Source organism: Capricornis sumatraensis, chromosome 8 (genome assembly GCF_032405125.1).
Source record: "Capricornis sumatraensis isolate serow.1 chromosome 8, serow.2, whole genome shotgun sequence".
Lineage (NCBI taxonomy): Eukaryota > Metazoa > Chordata > Mammalia > Artiodactyla > Bovidae > Capricornis > Capricornis sumatraensis.
The window spans coordinates 41,363,204-41,389,524 of NC_091076.1; the positions used below are offsets into that span (position 1 = coordinate 41,363,204).

At 50.1% G+C, this 26,321-nt stretch overlaps 1 protein-coding gene across 1 annotated transcript in view; it reads right to left on the bottom strand.

The window, feature by feature from the left end:
• Positions 1 to 26,321, bottom strand: part of ME3 (malic enzyme 3) — a 227,137-nt gene that overhangs the window by 18,957 nt on the left and 181,859 nt on the right. The window contains exon 7 of the mRNA XM_068977703.1: positions 8,009 to 8,118. Coding sequence (XP_068833804.1) covers positions 8,009 to 8,118 — 110 coding nt within the window. The remainder of the gene's footprint in view (positions 1 to 8,008; positions 8,119 to 26,321) is intronic.

Below are 26,321 nucleotides of genomic sequence, written 5' to 3' on the forward strand. Positions count from 1 at the left end.
GGACTGGCGGGGCGGGGGTACGTTCTGGAGCTGACAAGCCAGCCAGCTTTCCTGGGTCCATGCGGGCAGCCAGCCATGGGGCCTGGGGCCTGCGCTCACCAGGCCAGCAGCCTCTTGGAGCTGGCTTCTTGGGAAGGACACAGCTGGTGAGTCCCGCGGGCATGACCATTCCTATCGCTTTTCTCCTTCCAGGTCTCCGTCCTCTGCTAGGAGTAGGGACGCTTCTCTGATCCCAGCTGAAACAACAAAAGTCACCTGAGCCTCTGCCTTTTCCAGAAATTCCTGACGAGGCTGCCAGCGAATGAGTCAATGCTGGGGCGGCCGTGCTTGCTGAGAACCAGCCCGGTGGGAGGAGGCCTTCCACCAGCCTGAGCGGGAGCAGGCTGGAGCAGACATGCAGCCCTGGGGGGCCCTTGACCCTCCAGTGCTGGGGCTCCAGACGCCCTGCCGTGGGGTTGGCCACGTGGGCTTGGTGGCTCCCAGGAGGGTGGAGCAGAGCACTGGCCAGGAGATGGCTCGAATCTTCTGCTGAGCACCAAGCATGGCCCTGCCCTCCTGGAGGGTGGACCCTACGGCCTTGACTCATATCTTTTCTTATTCCACGGAGGACGTGAGGCTGGGCTGCTGTTCCTTTTGTTGACTTAAAAAATATTCACGACTTAAAAGTTGGGAGTTAGGTTTTATCTGATGGGAATTTTTAGGACTTCAAGCCTGGGAAGACAGCATCTCACTCAACTAGCCCTGAGAGAACTGCTCTGAGGAGTTCTCTGAGGAGTGAGGGGTTAGAGGGGGAGAGGAGCCAGGTTACCTAGAAATTTGCAACAAAGGGCAGGTAATCTGAACGTCAAAAGTATTTTTGTGAATTCAAGAAAACCAGGGTTCCCTTTTCTCCACAGCCTCTCCAGCATTTATTGCTTGTAGACTTTTGGATGGCAGCCATTCTGACTGGTGTGAAATGGTACCTCATTGTGGTTTTGATTTGCATTTGTCTGATAATGAGTGATGTTGAGCATCTTTTCATGCATTTGTTAGCCATCTGTATGTCTTCTTTGGAGAAATGTCTGTTTAGTTCTTTGCCTCACTTTTTGACTGGGTCTTTTATTTTTCTGGAATTGAGCTTCAGGAGTTGCTTGTATATTTTTGAGATTAATTCTTTGTCCGTTGCTTTGCTTGCTATTATTTTCTACCATTCTGAAGGCTGTCTTTTCACCTTGCTTATAGTTTCCTTTGTTGTGCAGAAGCTTTTAATTTTAATTAGGTCTCATTTATTTATTTTTGCTTTTATTTCCAATATTCTGGGAGGTGGGTCATAGAGGATCCTGTTGTGGTTTATGTCAGAGTGTTTTGCCTATGTTTTCCTCTAGGAGTTTAATAGTTTCTGGTCTTACAAATGCAAACTAGTACAGCCAGTATGGAGAACAGTGTGGAGATTCCTTAAAAAACTGGAAATAGAACTGCCATATGACCCAGCAATCCCACTGCTGGGCATACACACCGAGGAAACCAGAATTGAAAAAGACACATGTACCCCAATGTTCATCGCAGCACTATTTATAATAGCCAGGAATGGAAGCAACCTAGATGTCCATCAGCAGACGAATGGATAAGAAAGCTGTGGTACATATACACAATGGAGTATTTCCCAGCCATTAAAAAGAATACATTTGAATCAGTTCTAATGAGGTGGATGAAACTGGAGCCTATTATACAGAGTGAAGTAAGCCAGAAAGAAAAACACCAATACAGTGTACTAACGCATATATATGGAATTTAGAAAGATGGTAATGATAACCCTGTGTGCGAGACAGCAAAAGAGACATAGATGTATAGAACAGTCTTTGAGACTCTGTGGGAGAGGGTGAGTGTGGGATGATTTGGGAGAATGGCATTGAAACATGTATATTATCATATGTGAAACAGATCACCAGTCCAGGTTCGATGCATGAGACAGGATGCTTGGGGCTGGTGCACTGGGATGACCCTGAGGGATGGGATGCAGAGAGAGGTGGGAGGGGAGTTCAGGATGGGGAACACGTGTACACCCATGGCGGATTCAAGTCAACGTATGGCAAAACTAATACAACATTGTAAAGTAAAATAAATAAATTAATTAATTTAAAAAAAAGAAAGAAAACCAGGTATCTCAGGTTAAGGAATTTAGCACTTTCCTGTGTATGGAAAGATGTAAGAGTCTGGGCTCCTTGAAGCCATTCCTGTCACACGTATCTCAGCTGTGGGGCCAGGACCCTGTGCTTTTCCATATCCTGAGCTCCCTTGAGCTCACTGTAGGGAGTGGCTGCAGTCTGATGGCTGCGAGAGTAGCCTCTCCTTCCTGAGCGCCCTTGGCTGCTGCTGCTGCTAAGTCGCTTCAGTCGTGTCCAACTCTGTGTGACCCCATAGACGGCAGCCCACCAGGTTCCTCCGTCCCTGGGATTCTCCAGGCAAGAACACTGGAGTGAGTTGCTGTTTCCTTCTCCCCCTGAGTGCCCTTAGGGCTCACCAGTTGACCCTGGAGGACTGCCGCTGCATTCGCTGATGACTGTGACATCCTTGTTTACTGATGTGGCAGAAAACATTCCACTTCTCAATTTCACATGGGCAGCCTGGTTCCAGCCCCCGCCTTTATGGGATTCTAGGAGATTCTGACCACGCATGCTGCTAGAGGCCTGTCCCCAGCGACCACATGGGACACGGCTGTAGTGCTGGTTTACCACTGGGATTCCTCCCACCTTCCCTCCCCACTTTCTCCCAACCTTCTCCAATTCTGTGCACGCAGGCACCCTTTCTATTTTTGAATAGATGCTTTTGAACTGTGGTGTTGGAGAAGACTCTTGAGAGTCCCTTGGACTGCAAGGAGATGCAACCAATTTATCCTAAAGGAGATCAGTCCTGGGTGTTCATTGGAAGGACTGATGCTGAAGCTGAAACTCCAATACTTTGGCCACCTGATGGGAAGAACTGACTCATTGGAAAAGACCCTGATGCTGGGAAAGATTGAAGGTGGGAGGAGAAGGGGACGACAGAGGATGAGATGGTTGGATGGCATCACCGACTCAATGGACATGGGTTTGGGTAAACTCCGGGAGTTGGTGATGGACAGGGAGGCCTGGCGTGCTGCAGTCCATGGGGTCGCAAAGAGTCCAACATGACTGAGCGACTGAACTGAACTGATGTAGTTACGGTTTCTTTTTACTTTTTATTTGCAAGGAAAGGGGGTCAATTCTTCCACGTTGTCCCATTAGCCCCGGACTCCTCACTAGTCTCTAACTGCCCATTCAGCAGTGAGAGTGCACAGCACAGGCTTCCGGTCCTGGCCCATCACTCACCAGCTGGTGACTGAGTGAGCCCGTCCCTTTCCCCAGGCCCCCTGCTGGGGTGTGGGGACTGTGAGCCTCAAAAAGAGTGGATGGAGGAGGTGAAGAGAGCAGTGACAACCACACTGATGTGGGGTTTGGAACGTAATCCTCGGCAAAGAGGCTTTCCACCTCACCCACAGGGGCACAGGCAGCCTGACTGCTCGGAGAGACAGTGCAGAATTCTGGGTGAGAAATAATTAGGTTCTACCTACCGGATGGGCTTCCCAAGTGGCACTAGTGTTAAAGAACCCACCTGCCAATGCAGGAGATATAAGAGACGTGGGTTTCATACCTGGGTCGGGAAGATCCCCTGGAGGAGGACACAGCAACCTACTCCAGTATATTTGCCTGGAGAATCCCATGGACAGAGGAGCCTGGTGGGCTGCAGTCCATGGCGTCACAAAGAGTCAAATACAACTGAAGCGACTTAGCATGCATGCATGCACCTACTGAATAGTGCAGGGAACTCTAGTCAATGCTCTATGCTGACCTAGGGAAGGAAATCCAAAAAAGAGGGACTATATTGGCTCAGGTGGTAAAGGATCTTCCTGTAATGTAACAGGGTTGGATCCCAGGGTCAGGAAGATCCCCTGGAGAAGGAAGTGGCTACCCACTCCAGTATTCTGGCCTGGAGGATTCCATGGAAAGAGGAGCCTGGAGGGCTACAGTCCAAGGGGTCGCAAAGAGTCGGACATAACTGAGCAACTGCGCACACAGCACAGCCCTGGCTTTATGTCAGGCTGTGGGACCTGGAGCAACACGCTCACCAGTGACGTGGACAACGATGTCCGTTCGCCCTGCAGACGGAAGGCGGGTGAGCCAAGGGAGCTGTGAGGCCGTGTGGATGGAAAATCCTCTTGGAACCTAAAGCTCTGTGTGTGTCTGCACACCTGGAGCCTGCTTCCCCAGCTGCACTTGCCCATGACGGCTTGTGTTCCACTTCCGCCCTCTGGCCTGGGCAGCCGGGGGCTCAGGAGGATGATGGCTGTCCTGCTGCCGACTCTTGGGCGAGGGTGTGACCTGGGAGCCAGTCAGGGGCTGGCAGGCAGGTGTTTCCTCCAGGGCTGCAGGCACATCCTACCCGCTGGGCCAGCAGCAAGGGGACCGCTGTTCCCAGACTGCGCCGTGTCTGCATAGCGCCCCGCTTGTCCAGGGGAGGCTGGGCTGGCACCACCAATGCCTGTCCCCGACCTGGGGATGGAGTGGTGACAGGCTAGGGGTGGGGTCACCATGCCCCAGCGTCTCCTTTCCGGGCTCCTCTCTGGACACCTGCTCTTCCGGCATCGTGTGTGTGTACACACATTTTGGGTTTTTTTGCTCGTTGGGTCTTTGTTGCAATGCACAGGCTTTTTCTGGTTGCAGGGAGCGGGGTCTATCCTTGAGCGGCAGTGCGCGGGCCTTTTTCTGGTTGCGGGGAGCGGGGGCCACTCTTGAGCTGCGCAGTGCGCGAGCTTTTTCTGGTTGCGGGGAGCAGGGGCCTCTCTTGAGCGGCAGTGCGCGGGCCTTTTCTGGTTGCGGGGAGCGGGGTCTATCCCTGAGCTGCGGCGCACGGGCTTTTTCTGGTTGCGGGGAGTGGGGGCCTCTCTTGAGCGGCAGTGCGCGGGCTTTTCCTGGTTGCGGGGAGCGGGGGAGGCCACCCTTGAGCTGCAGTGCGCGGGCTTTTTCGTGTTGCGGGGAGCGGGGGTGGGGGCCACCCTTGAGCTGCGGTGCGCGGGCTTTTTCTGGTTGCGGGGAGCGGGGGCCACTCTTGAGCGGCAGTGCGCGGGCTTTTTCTGGTTGCGGGGAGCGGGGGAGGCCACCCTTGAGCTGCAGTGCGCGGGCTTTTTCGTGTTGCGGGGAGCGGGGGTGGGGGCCACCCTTGAGCTGCGGTGCGCGGGCTTTTTCTGGTTGCGGGGAGCGGGGGCCACTCTTGAGCGGCAGTGCGCGGGCTTTTTCTGGTTGCGGGGAGCGGGGGAGGCCACCCTTGAGCTGCAGTGCGCGGGCTTTTTCGTGTTGCGGGGAGCGGGGGTGGGGGCCACCCTTGAGCTGCGGTGCGCGGGCTTTTTCTGGTTGCGGGGAGCGGGGGCCACTCTTGAGCGGCAGTGCGCGGGCTTTTTCTGGTTGCGGGGAGCAGGGGCCTCTCTTGAGCGGCAGTGCGCGGGCCTTTTCTGGTTGCGGGGAGCGGGGTCTATCCCTGAGCTGCGGTGCGCGGGCTTTTTCTGGTTGCGGGGAGCGGGGACCACTCTTGAGCGGCAGTGCACGGGCTTTTTCTGGTTGCGGGGAGCGGGGGAGGCCACCCTTGAGCTGCAGTGCGCGGGCTTTTTCGTGTTGCGGGGAGCGGGGGTGGGGGCCACCCTTGAGCTGCGGTGCGCGGGCTTTTTCTGGTTGCGGGGAGCGGGGGCCACTCTTGAGCGGCAGTGCGCGGGCCTTTTCTGGTTGCGGGGAGCGGGGGCCACCCTTGAGCGGCAGTGCGCGGGCTTCTATTGGGCAGCAGGGCTCTAGGGTACAGGCAGTCGCCCCATGTGGGCTCCATAGTTTCGGCTTGCGGATTCCAGAGCACAGGCTCAATAGTTGTGGCGCACAGGCTTAGTTGGGCACATGGGATGCTCCTGGACCGGATTCTTAACCCCTGGACCGCCAGTGAAGTACCCGTGACCACCATAGTTTCATCTGAACTACCCTAATCCGCCTCTTAAAAATGTATGAAAGTGAAAAAGTGAAAGTGTTAGTTGCTCAGTCATGTCTGATTCTTTGCGACCTCATGGACTGTAGCCTGCCAGGCTTCTCTGTCCATGGGATTCTCCAGGTAAGAATCCTGGAGTGGGTTGTCATTCATTCCCTTCTCCAGGGGATGTTCCCAACCCAGGGATTGAACCTGGGTCTCCTACATTGTAGGCAGATTCTTTACTATCTGAACCACCAGAGAAGCCCCCTCAAAATATGAAATGCCTCACACATTTGCATGTCATTCTTGACCAATGCAAAAAAAAAAAGATCATATATCATATTTCTTTAGCCTTCAGTGTGGACCACAGGGAAGGAAGAGGCATTTGGTTTTGTGATATGAGTACAAAATCTGGGTGGGGGATTATAAACTTGGAATTCAGAGTCCAAATGCCTGGTTTCAAATTTCAGCTCTACACTTACTGGCTGTGAACATTAGTTACTCTGTCTGTGCTTCTGTTATTTCATTTACAGGACAGGGTTGGTAATACGTGGTAGGATTAACGTGTAAAGTGCTTAGAACCATGCTTGATGTATAATTAAGATTTGGCTCTAATCCTTAGCTATTTCTGACTAGTCTTGAATCCACCTCGGTTTCTCTCTAACTCTAGTACTTTGGCCACCTCATGCAAAGAGTTGACTCATTGGAAAAGACTCTGATGCTGGGAGGGATTGGGGGAAGGAGGAGAAGGGGACGACAGAGGATGAGATGGCTGGATGGCATCACTGACTCGATAGATGTGAGTTTGAGTGAACTCTGGGAGCTGGCGATGGACAGGGAGGCCTGGCGTGCTGCAATTCATGGGGTCACAAAGAGTCGGACACGGCTGAGCGACTGAACTGAACTGAACTGAGGTTTCCCTGTCTCACTTGGAGAAAAGTTGAGACCTCTTTGGACCTCATCTGCAAGATGCTGGCCCATCTTTAAGTCCCAGGGACCAATACCTGTCCTCTACCAACTTGTTCATATTACCTGACATCTGAAAAGTTCCTCAGTTTGAAAACATCTTGCTTGCCAAACTTCATTTGTTAAATAATAACCTACAAGTCATCAAGGTTTCCATCAGGCTTCATAAAATACTAGGAACAGCTGGCCATTCTCCTTACTGAGAAATCCTGGATGAGGTGAGATAAGGCCTGAGGGACCACCCCTCCCACTCCAGTCACATGCTGGCCTTGCCACAGCAGGAAGCAAGTGCCTTCAGATACTTCTAGCTCACTGAACAGGGCACCAAGCTGACTCTGAATGAGAAGATGCTCTTGGAGTGTTCCAGGGCTCTGGTTATCACTGTGAGAGGCACTTATTCCAGCCAAGTTAAATTGCTGGTGTTTAGTCACTAAGCTGTGCCTGACTCTTTGCAACCCCATGGACTGCAGTCCACCAGGCTCCTCTGTCCATGGGACTTCCCAGATAAGAATACTGGAGTGGGTTGCTATTTCCCCCTCCAGGAGATCTTCCTGATCCAGGGGTTGAACTTGCCTCTCCTGCTTGGCAGGCGGATTCTTTACCACTGAGCACAGGGGAAGCCCCCAGCCAAGTTAAGGGAAGGCCTTATCCTGCTTCCCTGACAGTGATACACCTTGTGTTCAGAAACTCCAAGAGTGAGTTGTGGCTGGGGAAGGCCATTTTTATGGTGGCTGATGCTAATCATAGCATTGTTGAAAATATCTTTCGTGTCCCTAATCACCTAATTCTTGTTTTCCTCTGAAACAGTAATGTTGTACATTTTACAGATGAGGAAGCTGAGGCTTAGCAAAGCTAGAGGATGTGCCGAAGGTCATAGAGCTAAGAATTAGCCAAGTGGGAGTAAAATCTAGGTATACTGCTCTGTTTTCAACAGCTGCTGGCGGTAAACTGGCTCTCAGGGGGCCCCGCCCCAGCCTGGCAGCCAGGTGAGCCTTGTGAGGCCTCAACCCGAGCGGCTTTGTCAGGCTGGCTGGAAACCTACCTTGGATGTCATCGTTGAACATGCAGTACTTGCCGCGGTATTTGTTGAGAAGGCGGAAGGCGTTGGCATTGGCAAAGTCCTCAAACTGGATGAGGCAGTTTATTCCAAACCTGTGGGGAGGGAGAGGAAGGGGCACGTGATTGCCTCCTCGAGCTGGTCCCTGGCAGATGGCAGCCTGCCCTGGGGAGCGGGAGGTGCAGGCCAGGGGCTGAGGGCACGGCTTACTCTCGCGGTGTGTGCCACGTGGCGGGCTCCTGGACTTCTGGCTCTGCCCGCCCCACGGGAGGAGGATGGGGAAGGCAGAGGGTATGTATGGGACCAGCTAGAGGCCAGCCAAGCCCATATCACTGTCTCTAATGTGGGCTGGTAGGCTTCCCTGGTGGCTCAGTGGTAAAGAATCCGCCTGCCAATGCAGGAGACACGGGTTTGATCCCTGGGTCGGGAAGATCCCCTGGAGGAGGAAATGGCAACCTACTCCAGGATTCTTGCCTAGAGAATCCCATGGACAGAGGAGCCAGCCTGGCAGGCTACAGTCCACGGGACTGCAAAGAGTCAGACACGTTTGAACGACTAAGCATGCTGCCTTATTTAAAATCTACACTAGAACTGCCTCGTAGGTTTCAAGGTCAGAAAGAAGGTTGTGTTTCCTAAAAAATGACTGGCCTGGTGACCCGTGCTTCCTGTTAGCGCTGTGTGTCAGGAAGCCGAGAGCTGACTTCTGCCCTTTATGGCCGGTTCCGTCAGCCGAGGCTCCCTGCACGTGCCTTCTCCTGACTCCATTCTGGCTCTTGGATCCTGCTTTTTTGCGTTGTATTGTTTCTTCTTGGAGTCTTTCTGGAAGCAAGTGTGATGTGAATTATTAAAAATGACTTAATCCATGAGCCAAAAGAGATGTCATCTCATGGGTCAATTTGTGACTGACAGCATCTGCAGTCATGTTCATTGAGAAAAAAATGCCCTGACTGATCTGTATTGGGGTGTCTGGGCACGAGGGCAGGAGAAATGCCTGCTAGTCCCAGTCGTGTGAACTGGAGGCCTGGGATCAGCTTGGGACCAGCTGTGGAAAGAAAGATGTCTGCCCTTGCAACTGGGCACACGTGGTGGGCGTCCTGTGCTGTGGAGGCGTGTGTCTGATGAGGCTGGGGGCTGTGCAGGGGGTGGAACACCAAAGTGGCCCAGAACACACTGTTTCCAACCTCAGAATTCTGTGCATGGCTTATCCTTCCTTTTTTTTTTTTTCCAGAATATTTACCCACTTTATTAGGAAATGGCAACCCACTCCAGTTTTCTTGCCTGGAGAATCCCAAGGACGGGGGAGCCTGGTGGGCTGCCGTTTATGGGGTCGCACAGAGTCGGACACAACTGAAGTGACTTAGCAGTTATTAACACATTGCGATTGCTCTATATTTTATCATGCATGCTCAGTCGCTTCAGTCGAGTCCAACTCTTTGTGACCCCATGGACTGTAGCCCATCAGGCTCCTCTGTCCATGGGATTCTCCAGGCAAGAATACCGGAGTGGGTTGCCATGCCCTCCTCCAGGGGATCTTCCCAACCCAGGGATCGAACTCGTGTCTCTTGCTAAATTTGTGGGCGACTTCTCCAGCACTACCACCACCTGGGAAGCCCACATTTTACCATCTTACGCAGAAAATACTGGAAATACAAGCTACTTTGTAAAACCAAAGACAAACATTGAATCCAAAGATAAGCTGTGCTTTACACAACAGACCCTTATCCTGTGGCTAGTATTAAATCTTAAATACCTACTTCTTTTGTTAAAATGATTAATCTACATACTCCTTAATTACATCCGCACTACAAGCACCAGTAATTTTCAGAAACTGTTTCTAGAGGCTTCTTCTAAAAGGAGGTGCACAACCAGAAAAGGGAGAAAGCAAAAATAAGCACAGCAGAAATGCGTGCTCCTACCGCGGTCCTTCCAGAAGCTTAGTGAGTCAGGGCTGTTGATGGGGGTCTGGAGACAGGTTCATGTTACTGAACTGAAATGGAGAGGTGGTCACTTGCCACAGTCCGTCAGGAGGGTCAGGAGGCTGGCGGGCCTGACCTGGCGCGGCCACTGCGACCGAGTGGTCTTATGCCTGTCACTTCTGTGTTATGCCTCAGTTTCCTGTCGACAGGCACCATAATACCCATCTGGCCAACTCTGGTGGGCTGTTGTGAGGGTTCAAAGCTGGGGGTGATTTTTTATTCGCTCACTTTTGGCTGTGTTGGGTCTAGTTGCGGTGGGCGGGGGCTTTCTCTTGTCGGTGTTCGGGCTTCACACTGTGCGGGCCTCTCCTGTTGCAGAGCGCGGGTTCTGCAGCCTGGGCCTGGTGGCTGTGGCACTCAGGCTCGGCTTCCGCATGGCATGTGGGATCTTCCCGGACCAGGGATTGCACCCGTGTCTCCTGCACTGGGAGGCAGATTCTTAACCACTGAGCCACCAGGGGAGTCCTGGGGGCGATTTTTGTCTTTTTATTAATTTTTTTTGATCTTTGGCCACACTATGCGACTGGCAGGATCTCGGTTTCCCAAGCGGGAACTGAGGTCCCTGTAGGCGATTTTTACATTGTAAGGTGCTAAACGTGTGTCACCCTGACCACAATTCTTATTTCCTGTCACAGAGCAAGTGCTGGTGGGGGCAGGGGTGGGGAGCTAGCCACGTCTCCTGACTCACCATCCCTCTTCTCGTTGTACAATGAGTATAAATGGTTTTTTTCAAAAAAAGCCCTTTGCTGCATAATTATAATGCTATACTCGCCAAACCAAAATTTACTGTGAATTTTTGCTCAGGGTGTGAATTTCAAGTATTTGGATGGGGACTGGGGAACAGAATGTCTTTGGTGGCTGGTGACATTTTGATATATAGCGTCCTCACAAGACTCCCAGTGTTGCTCCCCCACTAGCCTGGAGCTAAAATGCCGAAAAGGTCAAACGGCGAAACACTGTGAGGCACGTTCCCTTTCCCACCCATCTCTCTTTCACACACACAAACACAATCTGACCTTTAAGCAACGCCCCTCTTAGGTTAAAAAAATAAGGCAAGGATTAGAAATAAATGCCTGGGTTCAGTACATTATTCCTCTTTCATGTCAGATTCAGTGTCACATAAAAGAATCTTCCCAGGCAGTAATCTGATGAGATATAGGGTGAAATCTCATTTATTCAGGTCACTTTAATCTAACTTGGAATTGGGCAAAAGGCTATGTGAATTGCCCAGCCAGTAAACTAGTTTCAGAGTTCCTGGACCTCCTTGGATTTAAGGGCCTCCGGGGACCCTGTCCACCGAGGATACCATCCCCATGGCTGCTCCCTGGACCTTTCGTCACCAGGAGTGACTTCCACACTTCCTGGATCAGCCTCTGACCAAGGCCTTTCCTCCCACCTTGCTCACTGCCCCTATGCCTGTTCTTCATCTCCAGTGAGACCTGTGGACCTGTCACCATTTCCCCCCAGTCCTTCAGTAGTTGCGGCACATAGGGTTAGTCACTGCGTGGTATGGGGGAATCTTAGTTGCCTCACCAAGGATCGAACCTACGTCCCCCACATTGCAAGGCGGATTCTTAACCACGGAAACATCAGGGAAGTCCCCTGCCAACTCCTGAAACTGATTAAAAGCCAATTAAGAACAAAAATACAGTTTCAAAGTGAAGATTTAAAAAGCTTAAGTGGCAAAAGCACTTCCCTCAATTCCTCCATGTAGATCCAAATACAGGTAATGAATGGACCATCAGACCAATTTCAATGTTAATGATAATATTCATTAAAATATTTCTACCAACAGCAGCAGTAACAAAAACAACTAATGGTTACAGATGGAGCTGGGCATCTGGTTGAGTTCTTTAGAAGGGAAGGTGGAAGGTGAAGTCGCTCAGTCGTGTCCGACTCTTGCGACCCCGTGGACTTCTCCAGGCTTCTCCATCCATGGGATTCTCCAGGCAAGAATACTGGGGTGGGTTACCATTTCCTTCTCCAGGGGATCTTCCCGACCCAGGGATCGAACCCGGGTCTCTCGCATTGGAGGCAGACGCTTTAACCTCTGAGCCACCAGGGAAGCCCTCTTTAGAAGCATTATCTCAACTAATCTTCCCATGACCATATGTGGTAAGTGTCCTTTCAGAGAAGCAACTCTGAGCTACAGGATGGTCAGTTACTTGCCCCGGGGCTATTTATTCTCCTGCAATTGAAAAGTGGTGGAGCTGCAATCTGAACCCGGTTCTGTCTGACTCCAGAACTTAGTTTAGATTTCACAGCAATATGATTTTTGTAAAAGATAAAGTAGATGTTAGATTTCTTTGGACACTGAACTGGGAAACAGGGAAATCATGTTCTCCTTCTGACATAAACTCCGAGTTTTGGGTGAATTCCTTTCTCTCTGGGTCTCAGTTTCTGCTCTGAGAGCCTCAGGGGAAGAAGTAGGAGCTACTTAACATAGGGTTGGAATAGATACACTAGAAGCTTCTCTCAGATAGATGGTTAAGTCCATTGTGGGGTGGTCTGACCATTCCTGCTGAGGGTCACATGTGACAGGAACACCAGTGTTCCTGAGCCTTTTTTGAGCTGACTCAGAGCAGACCATCCGAGTGAGCAGGCCTGAGGCAGCCACCATCCAGGTCGTAGGGCTGGGGTTGCAGCAGCCCCTCCAAGGGCCCCCCGCTCAGACCCCCTGCTCAAGGCCCCGGGCAGTTTCCTGATTTCGGTGCTAGCGGCGTGTCACTGGCCTTCCACCTTGCCAGAAGCTGGCCCTCACTGGGGAGGTGGTGGTGTGTCTGTCCCCTTCTGCACTTGTGAACTCTTCACCCTGAAGCCCTGGCAGGGACTGATTAACATCTGATGCTTCTCAGTGGAGAATTCCTGCGATGGAGAAACAGGCACATCCCCAAGCCACACACAGAGCCGCCCAGACAACTCCACCCTGGGGACTTCGCTGGGAAAGGGCCTTGGCGCTGCCAGGGAAGGCACGCTAAGGCCGGGGCTCATTTAAAGACACAAGGCTGATGGGTGGATGTTAACAAGCATTTTCCCCTCCAGCCCTCAGGCAAGAGGAAGGCTAAAAATGGCAGCTTGTGCCTGGGAGCCCTAGGGAGCTGAATGCAACAGTGAGAGGGGACCATGACAGGGCCCACTGAGCTGGGGACCTGCTACCTGGGCTGCGGGGTCAGGAGATTCTCAGGTGGCTGCTCCTCCCCTGCAGCCAGCCAACCAAAGTCAGCTGGAGAAATGTGGTGAAAGCCAAACATTCCAGGGGCTGCAGACCCGGTTTCTTTGCCCCGTAGGTCAGGACCTGCCATTCTTTCAAACACCTGGGTCTGACCTCTTTTGGGCCTGAACAAACACAGGGGACCTGGGAAGAGCAGGTGGATTTGCTCAGCCTGTCCCCAAACAGAATGACTAAAACCTACCCCTCACATTTCCATGGGAGCCCATTCCATGCCCCTAACAAAGCACACACACAAGACTCCCCAGTGGCGTGCCCTCGGATGACATCAGTTACTCACGGGGGAAAGCTATTTCTTCTGTTTATTTTGTCCTTCCAGGAATGAGAGCGGACAGAATCACGAAAACACTAGATCCTGGTTTCTATTTTACCCATCTATTAAATTCTAGTCCCTTGAGTTGCTCTCAGAAAGAGGTTACATGGCTCAGTCTGTCTGGGAAACTCTGAATGTTCATGTAACATGTACAGTGTATTATATTAAAGGCTCTGAAAAGTGCTGCATTAAGAAACCTGTTTAACTCAGCATTTTCTAAACATATTTCACTGGAGACCTTACCCTTCTGGTGCAGCTTGACAGACATAGTTCTCTGCAGAAAGAACTCTGTACTGGGGTTGAGGGGTGTGTGTGGAGGTGAGTGGATTCAAGGCAAGGCCATCTCTCCCTGGGATTCCTTGCAGTTGTTACTTCTGGTCAGGGTCCTATAATAATGGATCTCACCTCCAGCCTTATTCCCCTCCTGCCAATCCATCTACTCTATCTTTCTAAACACAAATCCTTGCACACCATTTCTGTTCTGAAAATCCTTACAGGACTCTACTGCCTTTGTGTTCAGACTCCTGAGATGGCATTCACTCGGTCCCAACCTTAATGATCACCCCTGCTCATGTCTTCCAGCACTGTGGGCATATTTTGCTGCTTCCCAACCACTGTGGGCCCTTGCACTGTTTCATATCTTTGCTCAGAGGCCTAGGAGACCTACTTTTATCCTGGCCAACTCCTACTTAAACGTTGAGGCCCTTATGAAAGGTCATGTTTTCGAGGAAGCCTTCCCTGATCCAGCAATTTCCTTATCCGGGGCGGCAGTAACTCTTCTGTGTCTGGGGTGCCTTGCTATACTGGGCACATCTGTTGGCATGCATCACACTGCATCACAATTATTTACAGAGATTTCTATTTTAATTAGTAAAGGAATGTGTTGGGCAGAGGGTCCTCCTTGTGCCAGCAACTCTCCCGGGTATGACAGAAACATTGAGTTCAGCAGACATGTCTAAGGGGCCCGCTGTGAACCAGGGACTGTCTTCCCTGCTAGATGACCAAGGCAAGTTCAAGAATTTCAAGTTTGATGGGGACACAAGAAAGTGAAAAAAAGCAGTGGTGACATCCTTCGACAAGGGCAATAATGAAGGTATGTGCTGGGAACGTGGGAAGCCTCCACGGGAGCAGACAGCTGTGCTGGGGAGGCAGGGAGGGCTTCCAACAGCAGATCTGGAGGTGCGCCCCAGGGCAGGGCAGAGGTTCCTGGCAGACGGGGCAGGTGGGGTGGGGCGGGGGGAGGGCGAAGGGCGCCTCAGGCAGAGGAACAGTACTCGCTTGTGCAGGGGTGGGGGTGGGGGTGGGGGTGGGGGTGGGGGGGGTGAGGGGGCTTCCTGGAGCTAAAGGAGCTACCCAGAGCTGGAGCTCGGGAGGGGTGAGGACGGGGAGGCTTGGGGGGCGGCGGGGCTGGCTGGACTCTAGGGGCCGCCCTTTACACGCCTGTGGAAAGAGCCTGGACCGTCTGGGGGCAGTGAGGCCCACTGAGGGGCTGCAGGCAGGAGACAGTGGCTGCTGTGTTAGGACATTCGAGCGGGTGTTGGATGGACAGCTGTGCGGCTCCGGTCATGGGGCTGGGCAGGGGTCTCGGGCAAAGCGTGTGTGCGGAACGGGGAGCTAGGCCGAGGACGGAGCCCCGGGCACAGCTGCAGCCGGGGAGCAGCAGGGTGAGCGGGGGCTGGCAAGGTGGAAGGGGCCTGCAGAGCAGCTGCCGGGGAGCCTCTACCGAAACAGCGCCGGGAAGTGGGGGTGGGGGTGAAGCTCGGATGACCCCGTGCACTCTGCCAGAGCACGTTCAGCAGGGAGGTGGCGGGGGAGACATTCTGCACCTTCAGGACGAGGCTTGGCTACAAACAAGGGCAGGGAGACGGCCCGTGGCGGGTGTGGGACGCAGGGACGGCCTCGGCTTTGATGGGAGGTCTGCGTATGGGACGGAGGGGCCAGCAAGGAGGGGAGACGCGAGGGGCAATGACGGGGGTCGAGGGCCTGGGGAAACGGGAGGAGGCAGGAGTGAGTCCAGCTGAAGAGGGAAGAGGGCACGGTTTCTCCTTCCGGGACCTCACAGCCTCGCCAAGGGACAGAGACGAAGCTCTCAGCCCGAAGCTCCACCACAGACCCGAAGAGGGGCTGACGCACCCTGCAGGGTGTGGTTGGAAGGGATTCAGCAGGAAGACAGCGAAACGGGTCTGCAGGTGAAGAAACTGGAAACCACAGATTGGAGAAAGGGGGACTATGGCGTCGGAAGACGAAATCCCAGTGGAATGAGGCATGAATGATTACCTTCAAAGACACGAAGGGCCATTCTGTGGATGGGGAATGAAGGTAGACTTATCTTTTGTGGCCTTAAGGGAAAAAACAGAGCCGACAGGGGGAGGTCAGAAGACCAGCGATTGCAGGGCCGTACAAGGCAGAGAGCTCTAACGCGGGACAGGAGGAGGCTGTCCCTGCAAGCGATTCCAGGCTCCTCGGAGCTCCGCTGGGCGCTGAGGCTGTGGAAGGGGCTCCAGGCGCCATGGCTGGGGGTGGGAAGGGTGTGCAGGCCCTTCCCTCCCTGGTCCCACCCTGGACGGTCCCCTGGCGTGCCCGGCTCTGGCAGCCAGACTGGCGGGCTCCTGCGGCCCCCCCCGCCCTCCCCCCACTCCCTCCACTCCTTCCCCCCCCACCCCCCCCCGCTAGCCTGATGGGGGGAAACTCCCACCGTGGAACAGCACAGTCACCGGAAGCAGCAACTTCTGAGCCGAAGTGCCAGAATAACGTGTCCCTTCCGCGGTCGCTGATCTGAAGGCAGTCCCAAGCCAGGCAGAAAAAAACAAAAACCTCCAGGAACAGTGTGGACTTCCTCCTCAATTTCCCCGTGTGTCTGAGTTCCTGGGCAAACAGGCAAATGGCGCCAGAGAGCCCGGGGCTGGGCAGAGGATGGAGGCTGACCTGCCGACCTCTTGGCCTCTCAGAGGTCAGAGGCCAGACCTGAGTGCTTCCTCCAGAGCACATGGCTCACTCCCCAACCTCCTGCTCTTCAAGCCCAGGCACCTTCCCAGCCACCAGCCCATGGGCTGACGAGGGACATCGGCTCTGATCTGCCCAGACTGTATGTTCCAACCATCCTGGGATGACAGGACGTCCTCCGTGAAGACCCTCCGATTACTCTGGTCCATCCTGATCTCTCTGTTTGGGTGTACTGCCATAGTACCTGTTCCACACAGTCTGTCACACAGCTATGTCTTGGACTTCTAAGCATCTAATGAACTGCCCCTCTCACCTGTGTCTTAAGTCACTTCAGTCGCTTTGCAGCCCTATGGACCATAGCCCGCCAGGCTCCTCTGTCCATGAGGATTCTCCAGGCAAGAATGCTGGAGTGGGCTGCCATGCCCTCTCTCATGAAACTGGCTAAATTCTACACTGAATGATGAGAGCCTGGGGTGAAGGACAATAAGGCCACAAAATCCAGTCTGTGTTTGTGGGCTTGTGAAACTGCTGTGAGTCAAAGTCAGGGAGGCGAAGAAGGGCAAGACTAAGCCAGGGTAGGGGACAGCCTCGATCCAGGCAGGCCCGGGGCAGGGTCCCTTGAGGGCAGGGAAGGTGTCTCACTCCCCTCGTGGTGCTTACTCCCTACGTGGTGCATGACTGCTGAAAAAAGGAGCTGGAACTGACTGCCTCTCCTGCGCCCTGCTCTGAACAAATCTGCTTGAGACATCTGAGTGAGAAGAGCAAACCCACCTGTGGCTGTTTGCCCGGGGCTCTGGGCTTGCCCCGCTCAGCCCTTGCAGGTGAACAAACAGAAGCGTGGATGGTGCCTGCCAGAGAGTACTGCCCTTTCCAGGGTGGCCAGTCACATGTAGCCCATGGGACACCCTGGTCCCTGGGGGCCCGCTCTCCTCTTCCAGAGGCCGCTGTGGCCAAGAATCTTTATATCACAATAGCTCAGTCCCGTTCCTTTACCCCAGGATCCAAGTCAATGCAAATAAGTCCACAGGCAGGAAAAGGCTTTCCAGTGAGGCTGGGAGAGCCGGCAGGAGAGAATGGAGAAAAATACCACCAAGTGTGGAGTCAGATGCATTTGGGGTGGGCCTAGATTCTTCCTTTTCTAGCTGGTGATTTTGGACAAGTTACTTAACTTTTCTGAATCTCAGTATCTTTATCTCTCAAGGTTGCTGTGATAATTAAAAGTCAAGCACCCAGTACAGAGAAAATTCTTTAGAAAAGTGAGTTGCTAGCTCTTTCCTACGAAGAAAGTCATAACTTTTAACTCCATCTAAATGTCCCAGGTGTTTGATCACCATATTCTCCCATCAACCTCAACTGACACTGCAGGCAAAGCCATTAACTAGGCGGGTGTTAAATCTACACAAACTCAGCAATAATTATTTAAGCATATTTCTATTTTTCCCCAGTCAATTAAAAACTTCTCGAGAGACAAAGGATTAATTTCCAAAATATACAAGCAGCTCATATGACTCAATACTAGAAAAACAACCCAATCAAAAAGTGGGAAAAAGACCTAAACAGACATTTCTCCAAAGAAGACCTACAGATGGTTAATAATCACATGAAAAGATGCTCAACTTTGCTCATTACTTGAGAAATGCAAATCAAAACTACAATGAGATATCACCTCACACCGGTCAGAATGGCTTTCATCAAAAAGTCTGCAAACAATAAATGCTGGAGAGGGTGTGGAGAAAAGGAAACTTTTGCACTGTTGATGAGAATGTAATTTGATAGAGCCACTAGGGAAGACGGTATGGGGAGTCCTTAAAAAACTAGGAATAAAACCACCATATGACCCAGCAATCCCACTCCTAGGCATATACCCCAAGGAAACCAAAATTGAAAGAGACATCTCTATCCCATTGTTCACTGCAGCACTATTTATAATAGCTAAACATGGAAGCAACCTAGATGTCCATTGACAGATGAATGGATAAAGAAGTTGTGGTACATATACACAATGGAATATTACTCAACCATAAGAAGGAACACATTTGAGTCAGTTCTAATGAGGTGAATGGATGAACCTAGAACCTATTATATAGAATGAAGTGAATCAGAAAGAGAAAGATAAATGACATATATGTGCAATCTACAAAAATAGTACTGAAGAATTTACTTACAGGGCAACAGTGGAGAAACAGATATAGAGAATAGACTTATGGACGTGAGGAGAAGGGAGGGGAGGGTGAGATGTATGGAAAGAGTAACATGGAAACTTACGTTACCATATGTAAAATAGATAGCCAACAGGAATTTGCTGTATGGCTCAGGAAACAGGGGGTCTGTATCAACTTAGAGGGGTGGGGTGGGGAGGGAGATGGGAAGGAGCTTCAAAAGGGAGGGGATATATGTATACCTATGGCTGTTGAGGTTTGACAGAAAATAGCAAAATTCTATAAAGCAATTATCCCTCAGTAAAAAATAAATTAACTTTAAAAAAACTCCTTGAGAGCAAAGTGTATTTCTGACTTACTGCTATGTTCAATAAATATCTGTCTATTAAATGAATTAATGTATGGGCAAATATATGAATAAATAGATAAAAGAGTAGTTGAATGCTGCCTTGAACTATTTTCTGATTATTTTATGTGTCCATATTACAGTCTCAAGGGAGAACTGAACTCTAAGCAGGTCATTTCTTTGTACTGGCCACACTCTGGGACACAGTGAAGACATGACAACTACAGGCTAAATGGGAACCTGGAAGAGATTTCACGGATGATGTGAATGAGAGCAAGCAACTGGTAAGCTTCCCCTCATTTCCCACTTATTTTGTCATTATCTGACTGTGGGGAGAGAATTTTCTTTCTGGGTCTCAGTTTCTCCACCTATAAAGTGATGAAGTTGGATCAGAGAAGGTCGTTTCTTGCTCAGGTATTCTAAGATTGTGAGACTACAGCCCTAGGGAGGGCCAGGTGGGAAGATAAGACACAGATTGCACTGCAAAAGGCATTCCTAAAATTCAGTGTGCGTGAAAACACTGAGCAGTGACTGTCTCAGCTAAGAGGGACTCAGTGAGTGAAAGCTCCTTGAAACATTACAATCAGGATTTAGAGCTAACATTAATGCTCTTTACAATCTTTCAAAATTAAAACCTTGAAACTTTGTCTGTAGCCTGGATGCCCTAAGCTGAGGGTTTTTCCTTTGTATTGTTTAAAACCACCAGAAGCTTGGAGCCAGAGGCTCAGTTTTTCCCCTGGGGCCCAACAGCACTGGCTGGGTTTGCAGCTTGTAGAGAGGCCTGCAGGGGACATCAGTCCCGGTGAAGGATGGGGCAACTGGTCCACTAGGCATTCGGCAGTTAAGAAGGAAGAACTGAGAAATGCCACCCAAGACCCAGATGCTGGGGAATTTTCCCCACCATCAAAAAAGAAAATGATAACTGATGTAATAGAAGTGGTATCATTATATTGCAATATAGTAATGTATCAAGTCAACAGGCTGTATGCCTTAAACTTATACAATGCTACACTTCAATTATATTTCCATAAAAAGAGAAAATAAAAAAGAAGGCGCCTCCCTTGCTGAGGGTGGCTGGAAAGTCTGGAGAATGGGAGTTGATGGCTGATGCCTCCATCTCCTCCCTGATGTTGAGGATGGGTGGGTTATTAATGCTGCCTTAGAACAAGGTGGAGAGGAGACACGGATATGTGAAGCACTGATAGACTGGTTTCCACAGGCCTTCCTCCCCTTTGTCCTGCTTGCCTGCTACATCAAGGAGGTGTCTGGAGTAGGTTGGACAGTCTTTTCTTTCATGTAGAAGAAAAGGCGCAGAAATTCTCCAAGTCAGAGAGTAGGTTCTGGAGCTAGAACACCTGGTTCACAGCTTGGCTTCACCACTGTTAGAGGTGTGACCTTGGACAAGATCCCTAACTGCTCTGTACCCCAGTTTCCCTGTCTGTAAAGGGTGCCCTCATTCAATAAATGTTTATTGAGAGTCCATGCTGTAACTAGGCATCGTTCCGAGCGCTTGAGATACAGCAGTGAACCTAAGAGACAAGGAGCTCTCCCTGGAACTTATATTTTAGTGGGACAGGACAATAACTGTATCTACTTACTAGGATTATTTTGAGTATTACATGACTTGATGTTTGTGAATGACTTTATCGTCCGCAGAAGCCTAGATCAGACTAACACACTCACTTTACCAGAAGGTGAAGCCTGGGATGCTTGCTTGCTTCTTTGCTTCTTTAGTTTTTAAAAAAACGCAAGGAACTGTCTTTGAGAAAGAATTGCTGCTTAACTCATTATTTTAAAAGAAATCCATTGCTTTTCCTAATTTCAAAAGAAATGCCTGCACACAATCAAACATCATAGAAATGACTGACAGCGAAAATCCTGGCAACCTCATGCTCTGACTAGTCACTGTTAATGGCCTGATGCGTGTACATGCAGATATTTTTTTTCCTTTACGTAACTTACCTTTTTTTTTTTTTTTTTTAATTATTTACTTCTGGCTGTGCTGACTTTGTGTTGCTGTGGGCAGGCTTTCTCTAGCTGCAGCAAGCGGGGGCTACCCTCTAGTTGCAGCGTGCGGACCTGTGGCGCCAGCCTCTCTGGTGGGGCACAGGCTCTCGGGCTTCAGCATTTGCGGCACATGGCTCAGGGGTTGCAGCTCTTCGCATCCAGAGTGCAGGCTCGTTACTTGGGGCAAACGGGCTCAGCCGCCCTGAGGCATGCGGGGTCTTCCTGGACTGAACCGGTGTTCCCTGCATTGCAAGGCTGATTCCTGACCAGAGCAGACCCCATCACTTATCCTGACGGAAGCATTTGTTTTCAGGATTATTCCCTCCCCCGTTTCATTAGGCTCAAACACATTAAAAATCAATGTGCTTGAGCCTAACAAAATGAACGCAGTAGAATAAGAAGAGACCACATGATATGCATGTGTGAATGCGTGAGACATGGAGAAGGAGACACGAAGACAAAATGAGAGCAAATGTGCCACGGGGGTGGGGTTGCCTAGAACTGCAACATCCTCTCTGGCATGCAATGATGGGGCTCAGATTTGGGCGCTCCAGTCTTCTCTATCCTTTCTTTCCCTTGAGAGAACGGCTCTTTTCATCAACGGCAACTCAGAAAAAAAAAGTCTGTCCTGAGTAGAACACCTGGTTTCCCAACTCTTTTTGGATCGCCAGCAGTAGGAAAGAAGGGTCTCTGAAATGCCCGCAGGCAGTGATTTTTAAAGATTTGAGTTTTCTGGTGGTATCTTGACCTAACACTAGTGCACTCTGCTGAATTTCCGCGACTCTGTTGTTCCTTTTCAGAAGTTTGAGCTGTTTCTTTTTCAAATCTCCTCGCCATTTCTTAAAGTACTGTGTACTTTCCCTATTACTTCATTCTTGTAAAACATATCTCTTTATTACATCTCAGTGTAGCCACTTTACAGCCTCTCAGAATGTTCCTCTCCTTGGGGTTCTAATTCTTCCATTAGTTTCTGATCTTCCCCACATGGTGGCTTGTTTCTGTGTGGCTTACTGTGAACCACGAATTTACTTCACTAGAAATTGTTTCTTTCCTTCAAGGAGTTCTACACGGCATGGGTGGTGGGCGTGTTACTACAGAGAAGTTTGCTTTCCCTCCGCCAGGTCCTTCAGCCGTGTCACTGGTAGGGACACTTTCATACCCATTTCTTAACTTGGGGATTTCTGCATCATGTGGACATTATAACTGTGGATTCTCAATTCCACATGTGGTGAGACTCAGTGTTTGCTTTCTTCCAAGAGACACTCCTCTCCTCCCTACTTCACCCCAACCCCCAGCTCCTTGTTATTCCCCTGGGATTGGTGAGCAGATCCTATTTCTTCTTCATGGAAGGTCCAACCATTCAAACCTTGCAGTTTTCTGCATCTCAGTTCCAATGTTCTGCCTTGTATAGGCCTCAATACTTGACCCCACCTGAGTGTGTGGACCCATCTCCAGGTCTGAATAATGAGAAGAAAACAGCTGTGAAAATGGATGGATTTTCAAGGCTGGGGAAAGAGCAAGCATGAAGGCTCTGCAGCTGTAACAGACATGACCTGTGGAAGGAGGAGCAGGAGGGTCGGTGTGGCCGCAGCTGAGGGAGCAAGGGAGGGTGGAGGGGGACGACGTCATCAAAGGCTTCCTTCCAGCATCCAAGAGCAAAACACAAGGGATGCTATACGTGTGGTCCCTGAAAAAGTATCAGTCGGCTGACCTTAAAATTCAGTGATTTTCTATCCTTGGGCAAGTTTCTGGTTCTCATTTCTGAACTGAGAAATGTGTCCCACAGAACATTTTCAGTTCTGCATGGGGCAAAGCTCTCAGAATGGTGGGTCTGTAAGGCCCACCCCTTAGAAAGGTAATCCCTAAGAAAAGCAATGCCAAACAATGCTCAAACTACTGCACAATTGCACTCATCTCACACACTAGTAAAGTAACACTCAAAATTTTCCAAGCCAGGCTTCAACAGTATGTGAACTGTGAACTTCCAGATGTTCAAGCTGGATTTAGAAAAGGCAGAGGAACCAGAGATCAAATTGCCAACATCTGCTGGATCATCGAAAAAACAAAAGAGTTCCAGAAAAACATCTATTTCTGCTTTATTGACTATGCCAAAGCCTTTGACTGTGTGGATCACAATAAACTGTGGAAAATTCTTCAAGAGATGGGAATACCAGACCACCTGACCTGCCTCTTGAGAAATCTGTATGCAGGTCAGGAAGCAACAGTCAGAACTGGACATGGAACAACAGACTGGTTCCAAATAGGAAAAGGAGTACGTCAAGGCTGTAGATTGTCACCCTGCTTATTTAATTTATATGTAGAGTACATCATGAGAAAGGCTGGGCTGGAAGAAACACAAGCTGGAATCAAGATTGCAGGGAGAAATATCAATAACCTCAGATATGCAGATGACACCACCCTTATGGCCGAAAGTGAAGAAGAACTAAAGAGCCTCTTGAAAGTGAAAGAGGAGAGCAAAAAAGTTGGCTTGAAGCTCAACATTCAGAAAATGAAGATCATGGCATCCAGTCCCATCACTTCATGGGAAATAGATGGGGAAACAGTGGAAACAGTGTCAGACTTTATTTTTTTGGGCTCCAAAATCACTGCAGATGGTGATTGCAGCCATGAAATTAAAGGACACTTGCTCCTTGGAAGAAAAGTTATGACCAACCTAGACAGCATATTAAAAAGCAGAGACATTACTTTGCCAACAAAGGTCCATCTAGTTAAGGCTATGGTTTTTCCAGTAGTCATGTATGGATGTGAGAGTTGGACTATAAAGAAGGCTGAGTGCCAAAGAATTGCTGCTTTTGAACTGTGGTGTTGGAGAAGACTCTTGAGAGTCCCTTGGACCACAAGGAGATCCAACCAGTCCATCCTAAAGGAAATCAGTCCTGAATATTCATTGGAAGGCCTGATGTTGAAGCTGAAACTCCAATACTTTGGCCACATGATGGGAAGAACTGACTCATTGGAAAAGACCCTGATGCTGGGAAAGATTGAGGGCGGGAGGAGAAGGGAAAGACAGAGGATGAGACGGCTGGATGGCATCACCGACTCGATGGACATAACTGAGTAATCTCTGGGAGTTGGTGATGGACAGGGAGTCCTGGCGTGCTGCAGTCCATGGGGTCGCAAAGATTCGGACATGACTGAACAACTGAACTGAACTGAAGGCCCCCATAACAGTGCGCTGAAACAGCTACAGAAAACGGAGCTCTCACCCGCGCATATTCACACGAATACACAGAATGCCTCTCCGTCAGGTGGGGGTGGGGAGAGCTAAACTGAATAGGTGAAAGGACTGATCGCACATACCAGGCGTCTGAAAAGGGACTTGGCTCACAGCAATGCTGCCAGGGCTGTTGTTTTTATTTCTTAAGAGGAGCAGCTGGGAAGAGAAACTGGGGAAGAGAAGGAAGGTATTATTGGAACAGTGGGGATGGATGAGTGGGGGACTACAGAAGAAAAAGATGGATATATTCATGGACAATTTAACTGAATGCATGAATGGGGGAGCACTAAAGCATGGCCTAAAGGACGGTGACTTTGGAAACTGCTTAAATTATTATTGTTATTCATAATAGCAAACATTCATGCTTACTATTACCCAGTTATAACATTTACATGACTTGTCTCATTCATTCAGCAGAAGCATTCTACAAGTTAAATATTAAAGGTGCATCTTAGAAGTGAGGACGCTGAGGCCCAGATAAATTAAGTCATTTGTTAATAAGGGGCAGGCGGAGGCTCAAACTCAGGGATAATAGCTCTGGAAGTAGTGCTTTTAACCACCATTGTTAGTGGGCGGGGTCTTAATGAAGGGCTTCCCTGGTGGCTCAGACAGTAAAGAATCTGCCTGCAATGGAGGAGACCCACGTTTGATCCCTGGGTCAGGAAGACCCCCTAGAGAAGGGAATGGCTATCGAACTCAGGCATTATAGCTCTACAGTTAATGCTTTTAACAACTGTTGTTAATGGGTGGGGCCTTAATAAGGCCCCCTTTCTATTTATTTATTTTTCTTTTTTTTTTAATTTATTTTTTTAATTGGAGGAAAATTTCTTGACGATGTTGTGTTTGTTTCTGCTGTACAACAATGCAAATCAGCCATAATTATACATACACTCCCTCCCTCTTAAGCCTCAGGCCCCCTTTCTTAGAGAGCTACTTACACTTTATAAGCTTCAGTTTCGTCATCCCCTAAAATAAAGCTTATAACAGTAGCCACCCTAGAGGGCTGTTGTGAGAATTAAATAAATTAGTATTGTATGAGAGCTCATATTAGTCTGTGCATAGCAGGTAATAAGTAAAAAAATATAGTTATTGTCATTTTATCATTATTGTTATCAATTCATTATTCTTTTGTTTCCTCTGCTATAATATGAAACTTTCAGGTCTGGGAATAATTTTATTCCTATTTTGATACCAGGTAGTACAATCCACCTCTTGGGGAAAAATGAAATGGAAATAACCAGTTGGTGTCACTGAATCCATCTCCCCGGTTACGTGAACTTCCTCCATCACATTTTGGCCTCTATTTAATCCGCTTGGTCAGGATAGACGCTAATAGGGTCCTAGAGAGCTCGATGCTGGTTTGCATTTTGCTACCGCCTTCCAGCTCTCTTTGTAACTGCTGACAGAGTCCTCACAAGCGTGAGAGTCTGTTGTTTGACAGCATCCGGCTCCTGTTCAGGTGGGAAAGTGTAGAAGCTGGACTGTCAACAATTAGCCGTGCAAGGCTGAGACTGGGAAATGGCCCTGTTTCTTCAGAGGCCAGACAAGCCAGAATGGGTCCTGCTGTTCCTCCCTCCAAGCTTCCTCGTGTGTGTATGCTTGGTCGTGTCCAACTCTGTGTGACCCCATGGACTGTAGCCCGTCAGGCTCCTCTGTCCACAGAATTTTTCAAGCAAGAACGCTGGAGTGGGTTGCCGTTTCCTCCTCCAGGAGATCTTCCCGACCTGTGCATCAAATGCGTGTCTCTTGCGGCTCCTGCGCTGGCAGGCAGATTCCTGACCGCTGGGCCAGCCGGGAAATGTCTGAGCTTCCTCAGACGCCGGCCCGTTCACAGCCTTCTATTCACTTTGACTGACAGCTAGCCTGGTGAGGGCTTTCAGCCCCTCAACCAACCAACCAACCAACCAACCATCCAACCACCTGACCCCAATCAAAGATCCAACCAGTCAACTCCCACGCTCACCATTTATGGCGGGTCCACCATGAGTCTAATCACACACTGTGCCCCCCAGGGACTACCAGTCTGGTAGAGACGACACAGAGTTACAGGACCTGAGGAAGGAAAGTTCAGCCAGCCTAGGCTGATA